The sequence below is a fragment of the Dysidea avara genome, chromosome 13 (assembly GCF_963678975.1).
Source record: "Dysidea avara chromosome 13, odDysAvar1.4, whole genome shotgun sequence".
Lineage (NCBI taxonomy): Eukaryota > Metazoa > Porifera > Demospongiae > Dictyoceratida > Dysideidae > Dysidea > Dysidea avara.
Genome location: NC_089284.1, coordinates 1,068,037 through 1,089,555, shown reverse-complemented (window position 1 = coordinate 1,089,555; position 21,519 = coordinate 1,068,037). Strand labels below are relative to the sequence as shown.

Below are 21,519 nucleotides of genomic sequence, written 5' to 3'. Positions count from 1 at the left end.
GCAGTTTTGTAGAAAAGAGAAATGCGTAAAGATAGATTAGGCCAAATTACAACCTATTCACCGCCCAAAGGTGGTTAAAACTACAGGAAATTTATAGTATAGGTCTTTATCCAGCACCACAGCAGGGTGCAGCCACATCCAGCTATCCCAGGATTAAGCCAGAGCTCCTGAAAGGCATGAGACCGGTGATGGCGTACTACCAAACTGTGATAAAACACCAGCAAAAGAAGACTCTTAGTGGTGAATTTTACTAGAGTTACATTTTATTGTCGAAATCAACCATCAGTTAAAGTTTAGCAGTCTTATTTTGCTGGCTGCTTTTTCACACAGAGTGGCGATCCCAGCACATGAGCGATTTTGATGGAGCTCTGGCTAACTTGGGGATGGCAGTATGTGGCTGTATGATGCTGTGGTGCTTGATGAAGACCTGTACTGTAAGTTTCTCCTTGCTTTAGCAAGTTTTAAGCAGTGAATAGCCCATAATCTGGCCTAATCCATCTTTATGCATTTCTCTTTCCTCGAAACTGCCCTGTTGGGAGGCATTGCAGATCTTTTAATGCCTAATAACTTACCTACATATTTTATTCTATCACTAGAATATGTTTTACTTACGTATTAATGAAATAAGTCTTTGCATGAATTTAGCGAGGAATTCAACTTGCGATATCAAACAGTCTGGTACAAAAACATGGCGATTTGGGTATGGTCCATTGCATAATTTTTGGTACATCGTGCCAGGTGTCAAAACAGCAATATGAAGATGATTCGAGTGTATTTACTTTACTAGCCATAAATAAACTAAAGTAGTGAATGTGTTAGCTAACACTAATGGCCAAATCAATTAAGCGCTACGCCCAGTATCTGGACATCGCTACGTCATTACAATCAAAACAGCAATATAAACTAAACTGTGACCTTCTTCATTCAGTAAAACAACGAACTATCTTCTTCCATAAGTTCATGATCTATGCTTTGGCTCACTTTACAAAACTAAAACCCACTATTGATCCTGTGAAGTGTCACTATATTAAAGTAGAGGAGATCACACAGTTTCATCAAAGAAATCAGATAATTTCTGAGAATGCTTGGAATGCATTAATCAGAATAGGAGGTAGTATATACAAGTTATATCCCTCCTAGGGATATAACTTAAAGATTTGTTAATTTAAAAATGATGTAGGAATCTATGCAATAAAAAGTGAGATGAAGGATGGTATTACAGCATAGCTCGATGGGAAAGTCCCTACTTTGGCATTGAGCAAAATGCTAATATGCCATAGTAGGGATTTTCCCATTGAGCTATGCTGTAACACCATCATTCATCTCTTGTTTCACTACTGTTTATTGCATAGATCCCTACTTAAAATACTAGTTTGTTTAGTTTTTTTTGGTTGTAGCACAGTTAGTTACACAGCTAGTTATAGTGTAACTTGTGAATTAGCTATTAAGTTCCTGTACAGCTTATTAAAGTACAGTACGTACTGTACTATGCCAAAATTGGAAGCACATAGGCCCGTAGTAGCGTGCATAGCTTACCTCCTTTGATCATAGTAACAGTGGCGCTCAGATCTATGACCTGTAGACGATGGTCCATGTTCTATTCACCCGGGTCGAAAGTTGTTCGAACGAACAGACCCTTTCAGTTGTCTGGAGCTTAGTCTCGAATCTCTCGATTAACAGGATGAAGTACACTGTAATACAATTTCCACTCGAGTACTATCCAATCACTCACTGATCTTGCCGTCCTTGTGTTCAGAGGAACAAGCCATCGAGTATCAGTGTGTCTATTAAGTAAGAAATCTCTCGTCGATTGCAGTCCAGGCATTGGCAAAAGTCAAAGTGACAACTCAGCAACCTTAATGTTTCACGTGCAACACTTGAAATTTTAAGTGCCTCACTCTTTCAGCAACATAAGCGCTTTCTAAAATAATTTTGTAGTGTCTACAGAAAAGTTTTGATACGGAAAATTAACGCCTAGGTATGTTTTCGGTGCTTGAAGAAGAAGACGACCAACCTGATTGAAGATAAAAGGAAAGACAAGGTGCACAGGGTGTTCACTCGCCGGAATCCCAAAAGGCACATCCCACTGGTTAGTTTGTTGTTGTGGCGTAAAATGGTGAGCGTGCGCGGGCTCTAGGCTTGCGACTGTGGTCAGTAAGTGAGTGAGTGAGACGAAATTTCAAGTTTTGGAGGATTTTTTAAAATTCTATATCCAGTCACCAGTAAGTGTTTTCTTTTGTTTAATGCTGTATTTCATGTTAGATGGGCTAATATTATTCCGTAAACTTGATTTTCGTGGCATAAGATGTCTCTAGGATGATTTTTAAAGGTGAAATTTCAGTTGGTACACGTCATTTTTGGGAGATCCCTACATAAACAGTACGACTGCATTGTTTGATATACCTCCATTTCTCGTTAATGCATTCCTGAGCACTGATAGCAGTGCTATTATGCCACTTATACACCTTCTCTTCCCTTTGAAGTGAGGTGTGAAAGTGGTATATTTTATAGTTATAACACGCTTACAAGGGATATGACAAAAATGCGCTCATGCATATATTTTTATCTTATCCCGAGTAATTGTGTTATAACTATTGTCTAATCTAAAACAGCCAAGTTGTAAAAAAAAACAGTGCGGCCCTCATAAAAGCTATAGTAAAAAAAGATGTGAAATCCAAGGTAGCGGCCAAGAAATGGCTGTGATGGTAGGTTAATGGTAAAAATTTTAATATCAACAATTCAGGTGAATTTTTGTGCCGCTTCGTCTTGGCAAAAAAATTCAACTAAATTGCTGTTGTTAAAATTTTTACCATTAACCTACCATCACAGCCATTTCTTGGCCGCCACCTTGGATTTCACATCTTTTTGCACTATATCCTTTATGAGGGCCGCACTGTTTTTTTACAGCTTGGCTGTTTTGGATTAGATTTCATTTCTTTTTGTATTTGTATACCCCAAAGCCGGCCTATGGCCGGCTTTGGAACTTTTTTAACCTGTCGTTTTTTTTCTTTACCACAGGAAGAAGAAAAGATGAAGCAGATGTACTTTAAATATTTCTGATTTTATCAGTAAATGTGCAAATTATATATATAATACATATATTTATTACAGAACTCTCCATGGTGGTTTCTTTGTAACTGAACACTCTACAAGGTGACTTCTTCTTGCTGCTCTCTCTACAGGGTGAATTGTTAGTAGCTGAACAATCTACAAGGTAACTTCTTCTAGCTGATCTCTCTACAGTGTTTTTTGTTTGTAGCTGAACTATCTACAAGGTAACTTCTTCTAGCTGATCTCTCTACAGGGTGATTTGTTTGTAGCTGAATTCTGTGCAGGTAATTTGTTAGCAGCTGAGCTCTTTACAGAATGGGTTTCTTTGTAGCTGAACTCTCTACAAGGTGACTTCTTCTAGCTGATCTTTTTACAGGGAGATTTGTTTGCAGCTGAACTCTCTACATTATGGTTTCTTTGTAACTGAACTCTCTACAAGGTGACTTCTTCTAGCTGATCTTTCTAGAGGGTGATTTGTTTTGTAGCTGAATTCTCTACAAGGAAACTTCTTCTAGCTGATCTCTCTACAGGGAGATTTGTTTGTAGCTGAACTCTCTACAGGTGATTTGTTTGCAGCTGAACTCTCTACATGATGGTTTCTTTGTAGCAGAACTCTCTACAAGGTAACTGATGTCTCTACAAGGTCACTAGTTTGTAGCTGAACTCTCTATATGGTGGTTTCTTTGTAACCGAACTCTCTACAAGGTGACTTCTTTTGGCTGATCTTTCTAGAGGGTGATCTGTTTGTAGCTGAACTCTCTACATGGTAACTTGTTCTAGCTATCTCTACAGGGAGGTTTGTTTGTAGCTGAACTCTCTATAGGTAATTATAGGTAATTTGTTTGTAGCTGAACTCTCTACATGATGGTTTCTTTGTAGCTGAACTCTCCACAAGGTAACTTCTTCTAGCTGATCTTTCTACAGGGTGATTTGTTTGTAGCTGAACTCTCTACAGGTGTTTTTATTTGCAGCTGAACTCTCTACATGGTGGTTTCTTTGTAGCTGAACTCTCTACAAGGTAACTTCTTCTAGCTGATCTTTCTACAGGGTGATTTGTTTGTAGCTGAACTCTCTACAGGTGTTTTTATTTGCAGCTGAACTCTCTACATGGTGGTTTCTTTGTAGCTGAACTCTCTACAAGGTAATTTCTTTTTAGTTGATGTCTCTACAAGGTCACTAGTTTGTAGCTGAATTGTCTACATGGTTGTTTCTTTGTAGCTGAACTCTCTACAAGGTGACTCCTTCTAGCTGATCTCTCTACAGGGAGATTTGTTTGTAGCTGAACTCTCTACTGCTGTTTTGTTTGCAGCTGAACTCTCTACATGATGGTTTCTCTGTAGCTGAACTCTCTATAAGGTAACTTCTTATAGCTGATGTCTCTACGACGTCACTAGTTTGTAGCTGAACTTTCTACATGATGGTTTCTTTGTAACTGAACTCTCTGCAAGGTGACTGATCTCTCTACAGGATGATTTGTTTGTAGCTGAACTCTCTACAAGGAAACTTCTTCTGGCTGATCTCTCTACAGGGAGATTTGATTGTAGCTGAACTCTCTACAGGTGATTTGTTTGCAGCTGAACTCTCTACATGGTGGTTTCTTTGTAGCTGAATTCTACAAGGTGATTTCTTCTAGCTGAACTATCTCTTTCCACAGTTGCATGAACTTCCCCACAAGGTAATTTCTTCTAGCTGATCTCTCTACAGGGTGAATTGTTTGTAGCTGATCTCTCTACAGGGTGACTTGTTTGTAGCTGATCTCTATCCAGGTTACTTGTTTCTAGCTGATCTCTTGAATTCTGTTCAGGGTGACTGCTCTATTAGGATGACTGCTCTATTAGAGTATCTCGACCTCGTACTTGCATCACCATATTGGATTTCGTGTTATAATTCCGTGGCTTTAAGTCTGATTCTTTTACACCATTGAAGAGCCTTTCTAAGATGGTTACTCCATCTATGCAGCGATTTTCAAAGCATTATCCCAAGCGGTTTATCTGGTAGGCGTGAGAAGTAGTCGTTTATTATTAGCTAATCTCGATTGCATAATTGTTACACACTGTTGGTTTTGTTGTTGTATCTTTCTGGTTTTTAGCTCGATTTCTTTCAAACCACAAAAGGTTTGAGGTTCAATAGTTAACCTATTCACCCACCAATTTTCAGCTTCTTCCCATACGTGGTTTACGCTGTAGGCGTGACAACTTATTGGTGTTGTTTTTCATGAATAATCGATCATAACTCTTTTCCTGTTTATCGTATCCTGGCCAAAGTTGGTACAGAGATGCGCCTTTATACCCCTCTTCTGTGTGCCAAATTTCAAGGCAATCGGATGTGGCGTTTGCATTTTATAGCAGTTTTTGTAAGTGTGCGAAAATAGGAAGAAAAATAAGAGGAAAAAAAATGAAGAAACTAAGCCAATTTTTGAAGTCGCATATCTCTTGAACGCATGAAGCGATTTCGCTATAATTTGGAATGTGGAGTGCTGAATGTGGAGGGAGTGTCCACAGCAAAAATCGTCTTGTTTCATCAAGGCAGCACAGAGCTACGGAGGTGCAAAAATTGCGTTTTCTTTCTTCCTGTAAATATACTCACGGGTGTTGCGTGCCAGCTTCTTGGGCCGCACGACACACTACCGTGTGTCTTGATATTCTACACCCCAGTAGATGAAACAATTATAGATAGCTAGGTATAGTGAAACAGCACCTGTTAAATCCTTGATGGATCAGGCGTTTTAGATTCCGTAGTGGTTCCACGCCCATCTACTCATGATTATTGAAGTTAGTGAAGGAAACAAGAGTTCAGCAAAAATTGCTCAGGTGAATAATCATTGGTTTATTTAAGCGCTTGTTATTAGATACCGTTTAGATAAGGATTTCGCAGAATGTGTGAGTTACACCATATATGGTAAGCATAGCCATAAAGCGTGGTATATCAGTTATACAGTTTGCTGCAGTATATCAGTTATATACTACAGCGCGGTGCTTTTGATCTCAACCACAGGTGTGGTATATATATGGTTTTTTCTTTAATCATACAGCACAATAGTACTGTATATAATAGTAGGGACCACAAAGGAGTAGGCATGGTCCAAAATATAACGTCACCCAAAACCCAGCCTCAATTTTCTCTGATGATAATGAGGCAGTACTGGCTAGGTAAAACTAAGCCCAAACAAGCTATCAGATCGACCCAAAACACTTTCAACAAGTTGCTACAAAATTTTTAAAAATAATTTATTTAACGGAATTTTCTACTGACTGACTGCCTGACTGATGACTGACTGCCTGACTGATTGACTGACTGACTGCCTGACTGATTGACTGACTGCCTGATTGATGACTGACTGCCTGACTGATTGACTGCCTGACTGATTGACTGACTGCCTGATTGACTGACTGACTGATTGACTGACTGACTGATGCCTGATGCCTTCAGACAAGCGTAACTCGATAACGGCTAAGGCTACGGGTTTGATTTTTCACTGTTCGACGTTGCTTCTGCCCGAGAGGGCCTTTTGGCATACCGCTGCACGTACAGTGCATTCTTCATTACAGACATGGGGCCAAGTACATGAGTACTTATACTTAAGTACACTTAAGTACAGATTTGAAAGTACTTGTACTTTACTTAAATACTTTCTTAATTTCCCCCAATGTACTGGTACTTATACTCAAGTACTTTGCTAAGTACTTGTATGTACTTGAGTACTTACGTACTTGTAAGTACTGCAAACATTGTACGTAGTTTGTACACAGTGGGTACTTAACAAAATTGCATGAAGGTACAGTGTACAATTCTTCTAGTGCCTTCCCTAACCTTACTATGTATCATGTAGCCACGATTAATGATGACATAGCATTCTGGCAAACAGAAACAGTTCTGCTTCTTAAGTTAGTGCATTTTAGGTGTTTAAGAGATTAAATGGTTGACAAAAACCTGAAAGTACCAACCCCACTAGGTACACTTACATACCACAATATACACTGAATACAGTATATATTTTTCTACAGCAAAATGTACTTGTACTTTACTTTAGTATTCCATCATGTACTTGTACTTTACTTAAGTACTCTCTTGGTTATTGCTGGAGTACTTGTACTTGTACTTGGAAAATTCAAAAGTACTTGTACTTGGAAAATTCAAAAGTACTTGTACTTTACTTAAGTACTTTCAAATGAACTTGGCCCCATGTCTGCTTCATGGACTTACCAGTGTCCTCCTTTGTGTGTCATTCATCCTTGCTGACAGCGAAAAGTGTCAATTTGGCAATAGCACGTGGTGGCTTTCCTTCGTAACGGAAATCGTACGTATTTTTCATAGTGGCTGTTTTGAATGCAGAGGTACTTTTCGAACAGTTCTCGATTCGTACTGCTGTGTAACAGGTTGAGCAACAACGAAGCATAATGGATACTTTACTTTTCAGATGATACATGTAATTGATATAACTGGGGTGCTTTGCAGCACTTCTTTCTTTCACTATGCATGGAATGCAGAGGTGTTTTTTGAACAGTTCTTGATCTGAAACGCTGTGTAACGGGTTGAATGTAATGGATACTTCGTTTTTCAGACGATAATTGATATAGCTGGGGTGCGCGACACCATTTCAGATGCGGTATGTGTGGGTTCACCAGTCATGATAATATTTACAAAAAAAGTTAACAAACAGGTACACAGAAAATTTGTAATTTTCAACTAGAGTAGGGACAGCTTGTTTCAGTACTTTTTATCGATGTGCTATGGTCCCTACTCTAGTTGAAAATTCCAACTTTTTCTTTGTACTTGTAGGTTTAACTCTATATTTGACTTTATACACATTAAACTCTTCCGTAAAAGTACCTATTGCCCCCTCAAGATATTTCTACTAAAGTGGTTTTTGAGGTGGCTTTTTGGCAGGTGTCATTCATTATTGGGCAATAACTTAAACAGTACTACCATACAGTGGCTAACAAATCATTTTGATACCTCATCTAAGGACATTTACAAACAACAACAACATCGAAATGGCCAAAAAACAATACTACAAAATGATACTGTCTTTGGCTTTTGTTATATATATGTATATGATTGCCCATGGCAAGGGCTGTATCCTTGTTGTAAATGAAATTTAACTTACTGATTATGCGTTGTTGATGAACAGCCGTATACATTGTACCTTACAGGATGGCTAAGACCATTTATGGCCCATCGAGGGATTAGATATCTTTGCAGCTTTTACATTGAATCACAGGTCTGTTGTAACACTGTTTGTTTACGCTGCCTACTCATGTGCCCTTACAGGTTCTCTATTATACTGACCTTGAGTTAAACCCAGTTAAGCGTAATGGTTTATATACAATTTCAGCAGAGAATTTACCACAAGCTCTTAGTATACTGGAATCTCGAATGGGTATGTCTTATCAATGGGTATTTACATCATGCGTAGCTTAAATTACTATTATTTGTAAATGGCACCTATTTACTCCCTTATTTGAATGGAGCAATTCTTGCAGCAGAGGTGCCAACAAGTAGAGTAGTCTAGTACAGTAGTTTACGTACCAAATTTTGAACAAAGTTTGGCTAATGAAAGTTTTATTGTAAGGGCACACATTTGGCTCCTTTGTATGTGTCTGTGTGTCTCTCCACCACCTACCGTACACAAGGAAATTTTGACGTCAAAAAATTTGACGAATCCGTTTAATTCTGTTGAAATACAACACTGCAGGAGTGCCACAGCAACAACTTCACTGTCAGAACTGATTTATTAAAAGTAAGAATAAAATCTGTACAAGCACAATTTTTAGGTACAGATAAAGATTGTTCTAGAAATTCCTGGGTCTTATATACAACGTTATAACTACGTTTATTAATTAATTACACTATAAATAATACAATTACATAATCGTTCATTACAACACTCCTCCTCGATTTAGTAATTGTTTAGTTCAGTCCCAATCTTCTTCTTAAATTCACAAACTGAGTTTTCGGTAACTGTTTGGTAAATACATCAGCAAGCATGTTTGCTGTTGGACAGTAAGACAAAGTAATCGTTCCAATCTGTACTGCTTCTCTAATGAAATGATGTTTGATATCAATATGCTTTGTCCTCTTGTGTCCTGCTGAGTTATTGGCCATTGCAATTGCACTCTGATTATCTTCTAGTATCTCGATTTTCTTTGGAGCAGTGTTCAGATCAGCCAAAAGCTGTTTCAACCATATGGCTTCTTGAGTAGCAGAACCCAAGGCAATGTATTCTGCTTCAGCAGTAGATAAGGCGACCGTTGCTTGTTTTTGGTTTAACCAACTAATAGCTCCTCCTGACATTGTGAAAACATTACCAGTTGTTGAGTGCCTGTCATTCAAATCGTTTGCCCAATCAGCATCAGAGTATCCTAATAGCTTTTCATTAGCTGGTTTGTATTGCAACTTCAGATCAATAGTACCTTTGATATACCGGAAGATTCTTTTGCCTTCAGTTAGGTGTGCTTGTGTTGGTGCAGCACAAAACTTTGACACTTTTCCAACAGCATGTGCTTTATCAGGACGTGTAGCTTTTGCTGCATGTAACAAGCTGCCTACCATAGATTGATATTGAATTGGATCAACTTTCTTGCTATAGCCATCATCCTTTAGTAGTTTAACACTAGGATCCATTGGTGGAGCCACGGTATTTGCTTCTGAGAGCCTGTACTTTTCTAATAATTTTATTAGGTACTGCTTCTGACACAGAGAAATGACTTGTTCGGTAACTTCAAAAATTGATGCCTGGGCAATAACGGAGTTGACCCATGTCCTTCATCTTAAAGGTTTCAGACAATCCCTCTTTCATCTGCTCAATTTCAGCTAGGGTTTTTGCAATGAGAATCAAATCGTCAACATAGACAGCTATTATCTTCATACCTTTTCCTCCACTTTGAATAAAAACACATGAATCTACTCCACTCTTTTTGAACCCAAGAGATTTCAGGTGATTACAGAGCTTCTCATTCCAGCAGCGTGGAGATTGTTTCAAACCATAAATGGATTTCCTTAGTTTGCACACCAACTCCTCCTTTCCCTTTAGCTCATATCCTGGGGGTTGCCTCATATACCTGTAGATTTCCTCCTTAGTTCACCATTTAAGAAGGCACTAACAACATCCATCTGGTAAATCTGTAACTTATTCTCAGCTGCGAACGCTAGAAGGACTCGGATTGAAGATAAATGTGCAACAGGAGAAAACACTTCTCTGTAATCGACTCCATGCCTTTGCGAAAACCCTTGAGCAACAAGTCTGCCTTTGAAACACTTCACATTACCATTACCATCATACTTCACTCAGAATACCCATTTACATCCGACAACATTACACTCTTTGGGTGGCTCAACTAAACTCCAAGTTTGGTTTTCCATCAAGGCACCATACTCAAGATCAACTGCAGCTTTCCATTCTTTAGAATACTCACCGTTAAGGGCATTATTGATAGTAGTTGGCTCTTCAATTCGTACTGCCTGGTAAGCTACATGTCGACTAGTTACATTAGCAGTGTTAATGTATTCATCAATACCGTAACGAACAGGTGGTCTCCTCACCCTTTCAGATCATCTCAATTGCTCTGGCTTCTCACTTCCTTCTTGTTCGCTCTCTTCCTTCTCGGATTCTACTGGAATATCTGCAACTACTTCATCTGCATTCTCCAGCTCTAACTCGCTAGCATTTGTGCTCTTTCCAAAATCGTTCTCATTGAAAACCACATCATGACGAATGTAGCACTTCCGCTTTTCTTCATCCCAGACTTTGTAATTGCTAGCAGTCTCAGTGTAGCCAATGAACCTTAACTTCTGAGCCTTCTTATCTACAGTAGCTTCTGGCGATGTGAAATATGAACATATACCATGCAGCCAAACATTCTAATATGCTTCAAGTTTGGTTTCTCACCATACCACAACAAGTAAGGAGTTTCTCCAACCTTTAGGGCTATTGACACCATACAATTACGAAGGTATGTAGCAGTTGCAACTGCCTCAGCCCAATAGGCATTGCTCAAACCTGCATGGGTGAGCATTGATCTAGTGGCTTCTACTAGTGTGCAATTTAAATGTTCTGATACTCCATTTTGCTGGGGTGAGTAGGCTGCTGTGAATTCTGGTCGAATTCCAGATTTTTCCAAGAAAGATTGGATATAATCTGACAGATATTCACCACCTCTATCGGCTCTTAAAGCCTTTATCTTCATTCCAGACTCAGTTTCCACCGAAGCCTTAAACTCTTTGAACCTTTCAAAAGCATCTGACGTTCACCTTAAGAAGTATGTTCTACAATAACGAGAATAATCATCTGTGAATGTAATGAAGTAGCAACTCCCACCAAAGGATTGTGTCTGCATTGTACCACATATATCAGTATGTACTAATTGAAGCTTCTCTGTAGACTTTCCATACTTCAATGCATGGTGTGGTAGTCGATGGCACTTTCCTTGAACGCAGGCTTCACAGAAGACCAGAGTACCTTGTGGCTGTAGGTCAAAACCTTCTGAGCTCTCTACCTGCTGAAACAATTGTTTGCGATTAACATGAGCTAATCTCTGGTGCCACAGATCAGTCTTACTACTGCTTGCTGTATCCTCAGCAATTATAGCCTTCTCAGTAGATACATTATGATGTGCCTCACAGTCAAGAAAATAGAGCTTACCAAAGGATGACCCAGTACCAGTGACCCTTCCATTTTTGTTCCTGATGCAGCATTCTCTATTTCTAAATAGTACTGTGTTCCCTTTAGAGGTTGCTGCATGAACACTAAACAAATTATTAGCAAGCTTGGGAACATACAACACATCTGTAATCCAACAAACAACTCTCTCAACTTTGTTTTGCCGTGTGTTAACCTTGACCTTACCAGATCCAATAGCTGATACTGAATAGCCATCACCAAGCCTCACTGATTCTGGGTTCTCAAACTTCTCATAATCGCATAGCAAACTGATATCAAAAGTCATGTGTCGACTGGCACCAGAGTCAATAATCCAATCATCACTTCGTGTGTCTGCCTTCAGTCTAACTGTAGCAACAAATACTTTATTGAAATCACTTTATTGAAATCACTTTATTGAATTAAAATCACTTTATTGAAGGTTCACGTTCATATAAAGTGTTTACTTGAAAGGGTGTGGCCCATACTGAAACCACTGAGAAAGAGGGGCTTGCTCATGAGCTGTTTGGTGTATTTCAAAAACAAAAACTCTATCAGTCTTGTATGATATCAAAAACTAATCACAGTTTTACTTAGGTTGACTCAAAGCACCTGTATAGTGCGAAGTAATCCCAGTGCTGGTTCACTGGGTAGGTATGACCATGCTAGTATAGTATCCGGTGCATGGATTTGCTTTTGTTTTGTGTGTATATATGTATGTGTGCGTGTGTGCGTGCACGTGTGTGGAACTTTGGGTGCCCACATCTTCACCTGTGGGACATGGTGCACCCTCCTATGGGTTACTAGTCTTGCCCCAAGAGGATTTGCCAGCGCTGACTCCTAGTACATTAGTAGTGCACAGGTGTTCCAGTGCTGGTTCACTGGGTAAGCGTGACTATGCTAGCATAGCAGCTGAAGGTTTTGCTTTTTGTGTGTGTGTGTGTGTGTGTGTGTGTGTGTGTGTGTGTGTGTGTGTGTGTGTGTGTGTGTGTGTGTGTGTGTGTGTGTGTGTGTGTGTGTGTGTGTGTGTGTGTGTGTGTGTGTGTGTGTGTGTGTGTGTGTGTGTGTGTGTGTGTGTGTGTGTGTGTGTGTGTGTGTGTGTGTGTGTGTGTGTGTGTGTGTGTGTGTGTGTGTGTGTGTGTGTGTGTGTGTGTGTGTGTGTGTGTGTGTGTGTGTGTGTGTTACAAGCAGAGGTACTTATGTTATGTATTTTAATTTAATATATTATAATTTAATAGGATTCCAGGTTTCTCAATTACCAAATCTCAACTTTGTTGTTTATGTCTCGCCCATCAACAAGACTCCATTGTATCTGTACCATCCGCCAGGTATAATATTGTCTTTTATTCATTTTACTGTGTTGTTATGACACATTGTGGTTGATCAACTTCACAGATTGGCAACATGGTTATACAAGTTTATTCAGCCCCCAGTGGGGTGGTCTAGTGGTGTACAATCACGACAGTAGTAATGGCAGTGATCATCATGATGTTCTGGTGGATATGCATCGTGTAATGCCAACATTCATTACACAACTAAAGAAACTCCTGGGACTACCAGAACTGGTAAATTGTCATTATTCATGCATGCACACATACAGCTACAGGTAGTTGGTGAAACTAAAACCTGTTGTGCACATGGTTATTGTGGTCATTGCAATTACAGGAAAGAGATTCAGTTGACATTCTTATTGAAGAAGTTCCAGAACACGGTGTGCTCAACTGGGTATGTTACGTGTTACTTAATAGAGCAAGTAGTATCACTGATTCAGTGTAGAGGACTTGCATATGAGGCATGTGTACAAAACACTTAACATCTGTTGCATATGTGCATGCAGGAGGTGAAGGCTCAATGATTAAACATAGAATGGGACATGTTCTCTAGGTTAGTCACTACTGTAGTCATGGTCAAAGACCTACAAAAGCATTAAAACTCATGACTACAGAAAATTAGTACTGCGCTTTAATATTTGTTTACAACGTATACTTGGCTTCTGACAGTGATACTCATTGTGGGTAGCTTGACAAAGTAAGAGTATTTGTACCTCCTCTGTTTGCACTTTGCACACAAAACTTGTGTTACACAAAACACTTAGCAACTGTAGCCATATAGGAGGGTAGGTTTCAGAATGGGACAGGTCACACATCATTATTCATCTCATGATCTCAAAGAAATGTTAGTTAAACTAATTCAACAATGGCAACGCCTCATAATATTCTAAATGACAAATTGGATATCCATGCCAGTGCATCCCTCAACCCTTACAAACCTTCTCAGTACAGTGCACTGCTTTCCTAGCTGCTACCTGGAACTATGTACTGGAACAATGCTTGGTTGCTTAATTGTAGGAGTGGTTATGATGTGTAACCAATCTTCTCTAGTGTGCAAGTCTACTATACTACTTACTCTATCATTAGTTGCACTGCTTGGTCAATACTGAGCTGATCCTTATGGTACAGTAGTTAAAAATGTGTGGCCAGCACTTCTTGTTAATGCATTTTGCATACAAGGCATTGTATGTAGTTAATATTATGTAGATTTTGTCTTCCTGTTGTTTTTATTGGTTATAGAGGTTACAAAGTTATGGATATTTTATGCCTCATCTATTATTGTAAAATAGTATCTAATCAAAAATAGCCAAGCTGTAAAAAAAGGAGTGCGGCCCTTGAAAAGGCTATGGTGAAAAAAGATGTGAAATCCAAGATGGCGGCCAAGAAATGGCTGTGATGGTAGGTTAATGGTAAAAATTTTAATAACAACAATTCGGGTGAATTTGGTGCCGCTTGGTCAATTGGCACAAAATTCACCTGAATTGTCATTATTAAAATTTTTACCATTAACCTACCATCACAGCCATTTCTTGGCCGCCACCTTGGATTTCACATCTTTTTTTTTTCACCATAGCCTTTTCAAGGGCTGCACTCCTTTTTTTACAGCTTGGCTGTTTTTGATTAGATTTCATTTCTTTTTGCATTTGTATACCCCAAAGCCGGCCTATGGCCAGCTTTGGGGCTTTTTAACCTATATTTTTTCTTTACCACAGGAAAAAGATAAAGATGAAGCAGATTTTATAAATACTTTAACTCATTCTGATTTTATCAGTAAATGTACAAATTATATATATAATGCATATATCAAGAGTTCATAATATAAAAAGAGAGCATATATTTATTACATGTCAATTAATCCCCACAGGATAATTTGCAGCTGATCTCTTTACTGGGTGGCTTGAAATGTAGCTGAACTCTCTACAGGGTGATCTGCTTGTACGTTGACGAACTCTTTACAGGATTCTCTCTACAGGGTGACTTGACTCTAGCTGAACTCTCTGCAGGGCTATCTGTTTGTAGTTGAATTCTCTACAGGGTGATTTGTTTGCAGCTGAACTCTCTACTTGGTGGTTGCTTTGTAGCTGAACTTTCTAAAAGGTGACTTCTTCTAGCTGAACTCTCTACAGGGTGATCTTTTCATAGCTGAACTCTTTACATGATGATTTCTTTGTAGCTGAACTCTCTACAGGATGATTTGTTTGTAGCTGAAATCCCTACAAGGTAACTTCTTCTAGCTGGTCTGTCTACAGGGTGATTTGTTTCTAGCAGGTCTCTCTACAAGGCGATTTGTTTGTAGCTGAATTCTCTACAGGGTGATGTGTTTGCAGCTGAACTCTCTACATGGTGGTTGCTTTGTAGCTGTACTCTCTAAAAGGTGACTTCTTCTAGCTGAACTCTCTACAGGGTGATCTTTTCATAGCTGAACTCTCTACATGATGATTTCTTTGTAGCTGAACTCTCTAAAGGGTGATTTGTTTGTAGCTGAAATCCCTACAAGGTAACTTCTTCTAGCTGATCTTTCTACAGGGCGATTTGTTTGTAGCTGAGTTCTCTACAGTGTGTTTGTTTGCAGCTGAATTCTCTACATGGTGGTGGTTTCTTTATAGCTGAACTCTCTACAAGGTAACTTCTTCTAGATGAACTCTCTACAGGGTTACTTGTTTCTAGCTGATCTCTCTACAGGGGATTTTTTTGTAGCTGAACTCTCTACAAGGTGATACTTCTAGGTGATCTCTCTACAGGATTTCTTGTTTCTAACTGAACTCTCAACAGGGTGATCTGTTCATAGCTGAACTTTCTACTGGGTGATTTGTTTGTAGCTGAACTCTCTACAAGGTAATTTCTTCAAGCTGAACTCTCTACAGGGTGACTTGTTTCTAGGTGATCTCTCTACAGTGTGACTTGTTTCTAGCCGAACTCTCTACAGGTGATTTGTTTGCAGCTGAACACTCTACATGGTAGTTTCTTTGTAGCTGAACTCTCTACAATGTGACTTCTTCTAGCTGAACTCTCTACAAGGTGACTTGTTTCTAGCTGATCTCTCTACAGGTGATTTGTTTGCAGCTGAACTCTCTACATGGTGGTTTCTTTGTAACTGAACTCTCTGCAAGGTGACTTCTTCTAGCTGATCTCTCTACAGGGAGATTTGTTTGTAGCTTAACTCTCTACAGGTGATTTGTTTGCAGCTGAACTCTCTACATGATGGTTTCTTTGTAGCTGAACTCTCTACAAGGTAATTTCTTCTAGCTGATCTCTCTACAGGACAATTTGTTTGTAGCTGAACTCTCACATGATTGTTTCTTTGAAGCTGAACTCTCTACAAGTTGATTTCTTCTAGCTGATCTTTCTACAGGGTGATTTGTTTGTAGCAAACTCTCTACAAGGAAACTTCTTCTAGCTGATCTGAGATTTGTTTATAGCTGAACTCTCTACACGTGATTTGTTTGCGGCTGAATTCTCTACATGATGGTTTCTTTGTAGCTGAACTCTCTACAAGGTAACTTCTTCTAGCTGATCTCTTTACTGGGTGAATTGTTTGTAGCTGAACGATCTACAAGGTAACTTCTTCTAACTGATCTCTCTACAGGGTGATTTGTTTGTAGCTGAACTCTCTACAAGGAAACCTCTTTTAACTGAGCTCTGTACAGCATGAATTGTTTGTAGCTGAACTATCTACAAGGTAACTTCTTCTAGCTGATCTCTCTACAGGATAATTTGTTTGTAGCTGAACTATCTACAAGGTAACTTCTTCTAGCTGATCTCTCTACAGGGTGATTTGTTTGTAGCTGAATTCTGTATAGGTGATTTGTTTGCAGCTGAGCTCTTTACAGAATGGTTTCTTTGTAGCTGAACTCTCTACAAGGTAACTTCTTCTAACTGATGTATCTACAGGGTCACTAGTTTGTAGCTGAATTCTCTACATGGTGGTTTCTTTGTAACTGAACTATCTACAAGGTGACATCTTCTAGCTGATCTTTCAACAGGGTGATTTGTTTGTAACTGAACTCTCTACAAGAAAACTTCTTCTAACTGATGTCTGAACAGGGTGAATTGTTTGTAGCTGAACTCTCTACAGGGTGATTTGATCTCTATACAGGTTACTTATTTCTAACTGATCTCTTGAATTCTGTTCAGGGTGACTGCTCTATTAGGATGACTGCTCTATTAGAGTATCTCGATCTCGCACTTGCTACACCAAGTTGGATTTCGTGTTACAACTCCGTGGCTTAAGTCTGATTCTTCTACACCATTGAAGAGCCTTTCTAAGATGATTACTCCATCTGTACAGGGAATTTCAAAGCATTACCCCAAGCAGTTTATCTGGTAGGCGTGGCAAGTATTCGTTTTTATTAGCTAATCTCGTTTGCGTAATTGTTACACACTGTTGGTTTTGTTGTTGTATCTTCCTGGTTTTTAGCTCGATTTCTTTCAAACCACAAAAGGTTTGAGGTTCAATAGTTAACCTATTCACCCACCGATTTTCAACTTCTTCCCATACGCGGTTTACCCTGTAGGCGTGATAACATATTGGTGTTATTTTTGTGCATAATCACTCATAACTCTTTGCCTGTTTATGGTATTCCAGCCAAAGCTGGTACTGATATGTGCCTTTATACCCCCCTTCTGTGTGCTAAATTTCAAGGCAATCGGATAACGCGTTTGCGTTATATAGCAGTTTTTGTAAGTGTGCGAAAAGAGGAAGAAAAATAAGAAGAAAAAAACGAAGAAACTAAGCCAATTTTTGAAGTCGCATATCTCAGGAATGCCTGAAGCGATTTCACTCAAATTTGGAATGTGGAGTACTGAAGTTGGAAGGAATGTACACAGCAAAATTCGTCTTGTTTCATCAAGGCAGCACAGAGCTACGGAGGTGCGAAAATTGCATTTTCTTTCTTCCTGTCAATATACTCACGGGGTTGTGCGTCGGCTTCTTGGGCCGCACGGCACACTACCGTGTGTCTTGATCTAATCCAAAACAGCCAAGCTGTAAAAAAGCGTGCGGCCCTGAAAAAGGCTATGGACCAAGCGGCACAAAAATTCACCTGAATTGTTGTTATTACAATTTTTACCATTAACCTACCATATCAGCCATTTCTTGGCCGCCACCTTGGATTTCACATCTTTTTTCACCATAGCCTTTTTTAGGGCCGCACGCTTTTTTACAGCTTGGCTGTTTTTGATTAGATTTCATTTCTTTTTGTATTTGTATACCCCAAAGCCGGCCATAGGCCGGCTTTGGGACTGTTTTAACCTATCTTTTTTTTCTTTTCCACAGGAAGAAGAAAAGATGAAGTGGATGTACTTTAAATATTTTATCAGTAAATGTACAAATTATATATATAATACATATATTGATTACAGAAATCTCCATGGTGGTTTCTTTGTAACTAAATACTCTACAAGGTGACTTCTTCTAGATGCTCTCTCTCCAGTGTGAATTGTTTGTAGCTGAATTCTTTACAGGTGATTTGTTTGCAGCTGAGCTCTTTACAGAATGGTTTCTCTGTAGCTGAACTCTCTACAAGGTAACTTCCTCTAACTGATCTTTCTACAGGGCAATTTGTTTGTGGCTGAATTTCCTACAGGGTGATTTCTTTGCAGCTTCACTCTCTACATGGTAGTTTCTTTGTAGCTGAACTCTCTTCAAGGTAATTTCTTCTATAGCTGATCTCTCTACAGAGAGATTTGTTTATAGCTGAACTATCCACAAGGTAACTTCTAGCTGATCTTTCTACAGTGTGATTTTTTCGTAGCTGAATTTTGTACAGGTGATTTGTTTGCAGCTGAGCTCTTTACAAAATGGTTTCTTTGTAGCTGAACTCCCTACAAGGTAACTTCTTCTAACTGATCTTTCTACAGGGCAATTTGTTTGTGGCTGAATTTTCTACAGGGTGACTTCTTTGCAGCTGAACTCTCTACATGGTGGTTTCTTTGTAGCTGAACTCTCTTCAAGGTAATTTCTTCTATAGCTGATTTCTCTCTACAGGGAGATTTGTTTGTAGCTGAACTATCCACAAGGTAACTTCTTCTAGCTGATCTCTCTACAGGGTGATTTGTTTGTAGCTGAATTCTGTACAGGTGATTTGTTTGCAGCTGAGCTCTTTACAAAATGGTTTCTTTGTAGCTGAACTCTCTACAAGGTAACTTCTTCTAATTTATCTTTCTACAGGGTGATTTGCTTGTAGCTGAACTATCTACAAGGTAATTTCTTCTAGCTGATCTCTGATTTGTATGTAGCTGAATTCTGTACAGGTGGTTTGTTTGCAGCTGAGCTCTTTACAGAATGGTTTCTTTGTAGCTGAACTCTCTACAAGGCAACTTTTCTAGCTGATGTCTCTACAAGGTCACTAGTTTGTAGCTGAACTCTCTACATGGTGGTTTCTTTGTAACTGAACTTTCTACAAGGTGACTTCTTCTAGCTGATCTTTCTACAGGGTGATTTGTTTGTAGCTGAACTCTCTACAAGGTAACTTTTTCTAGCTGATCTCTCTACAGGGAGATTTGTTTGTAGCTGGACTCTCTTGTTTGAAGTTGAACTCTGATGGTTTCTTTGTAGCTGAGCTCTCTACAAGGTAACTTTTTCTAGCTGATCGCTCTACAGGGTGATTTGTTTGTAGCTGAACTATCTACAAGATAACTTCTTCTAGCTGATCTCTCTACAGGGTGATTAGTTTGTAGCTGAATTCTGTACATAGGTCACTAGTTTGTAGCTGAACTCTCTACATGGTGGTTTTTTTTGTAACTGAACTCTCTACAAAGTGAAATTATTCTAGCTGATCTTTCTACAGATTTATTTATTTGTAGCTGAACTCTCTACAAGGAATCTTCTTCTAGCTGATCTCTCTACTGGGAGATTTGTTTGTAGCTGAACTCTGTACAGGTGATTTGTTTGCAGCTGAACTCTCTACATGATGGTTTCTTTGTAGCTGAACTCTCTACAAGGTAACTTTTTCTAGCTGATCTCTCTACATGGAGATTTGTTTGTAGCTGAACTCTGTAAGGTGATTCGTTTTTGTTTGAAGCTGAACTCTCTAAATGATGGTTTCTTTGTAGTTGAACTCTCTACAAGTTAACTTCTTCTAGCTGATCTCTCTACAGGGTAATTTGTTTGTAGCTGAATTGTGTATAGGTGGTTTGTTTGCAGCTGAGCTTTATACAGAATGGTTTCTTTGTAGCTGAAGTCTCTATAAGGTAACTTCTTCTAGCTGATGTCTCTACAGGGTCACTAGTTTTTAGCTGAATTCTCTACATGGTGGTTTCTTTGTATCTGAACTCTCTACAAGGTAACTTCTTCTAGCTGATCTTTCTACAGGGTGATTTGTTTGTAGCTGAATTCTGTACAGGTGATTTGTTTGCAGCTGAGCCCTTTACAGAATGGTTTCTTTGTAGCTGAATTCTCTACAAGGTAACTTCTTCTAGCTGATGTCTCTACAAGGTCACTAGTTTGTAGCTGAGCTCTCTACATGATAGTTTCTGGTAACTGAACTCTCTATACAAGGTGACTTCTCCTATAGTATGTTCACGTTGAGCTGAATCCTCAAAAACATTTAATAACTCATGGATGCAATTACACACCATCTTGAAATTTGGCTCATGTGTAGTACTGCTTGACCCACTAAAAATATTTCAAAATTTTGTTGTTCAAATGTTTGACATAATATATACGGCCAATCAAAATGTTCACAATACATTTCCTATGGGAAGCCATATAAGTACAGTGTCCATTACAAGCCTTTTCCAAACGGAGCCAAACCGTATGTTCCTGTTGTTGACAATTTTGCTATTACCAATAATAATCTGGTTGGCTGAAATGTTAACTCTGTTGAGAAGAAATCCACTTTTAGTTTTTAGCTATTTTTCAGGATTCAGCTCAACGTGAGCATACTATAGCTGATCTTTCTACAGGGTGATTTGTTTGAAGCTGAACTCTCTACAAGGAACTTCTTCTAGCTGATCTCTCCACAGGGAGATTTGTTTGTAGCTGAACTCTCTACAGGTGATTTGTTTGCAGCTGAACTCTCACATGATGGTTTCTTTGTTGCTGAACTCTCTGCAAGGTAACTTCTTCTATTGATCTCTCTACAGAACGATTTGTTTGTAGCTCAACTCTCTACATGGTGGTTTCTTTGTAGTTGAACTCTACAAGGTGATTTCTTCTAGCTGAACTATCTCTTTCCACAGTTGCATGAACTCCCCACAAGGTAACTTCTTCTAGCTGATGTCTCTACAAGGTGAATTGTTTGTAGCTGATCTCTCTACAGGGTGACTTGTTTGTAGCTGATCTCTCTACAGGTTGACTTGTTTGTAGCTGATCTCTATCCATGTTACTTGTTTCTAGCTGATCTCATGAATTCTCTTCAGGGTGACTGCTCTATTAGGATGACTGCTCTATTAGAGTATCTCGATCTCGCACTTGCTGCACCAAGTTAGATTTCGTGTTATAACTCCGTGGCTTTAAGTCTGATTCTTCTACACCATTGAAGAGCCTTTCTAAGATGA

General features: G+C 39.0%; 1 protein-coding gene across 6 annotated transcripts in view; it reads left to right on the top strand.

Moving 5' to 3' along the window:
• Window positions 1-21,519, top strand: part of LOC136242377 (GPI transamidase component PIG-S-like) — an 89,321-nt gene that overhangs the window by 46,663 nt on the left and 21,139 nt on the right. For all 6 annotated transcript variants that reach the window (XM_066033791.1, XM_066033792.1, XM_066033790.1 and 3 more), the window contains 5 exons: window positions 8,205-8,272; window positions 8,323-8,431; window positions 12,928-13,017; window positions 13,085-13,254; window positions 13,355-13,414. In XM_066033791.1, coding sequence (XP_065889863.1) covers window positions 8,205-8,272; window positions 8,323-8,431; window positions 12,928-13,017; window positions 13,085-13,254; window positions 13,355-13,414 — 497 coding nt within the window. The remainder of the gene's footprint in view (window positions 1-8,204; window positions 8,273-8,322; window positions 8,432-12,927; window positions 13,018-13,084; window positions 13,255-13,354; window positions 13,415-21,519) is intronic.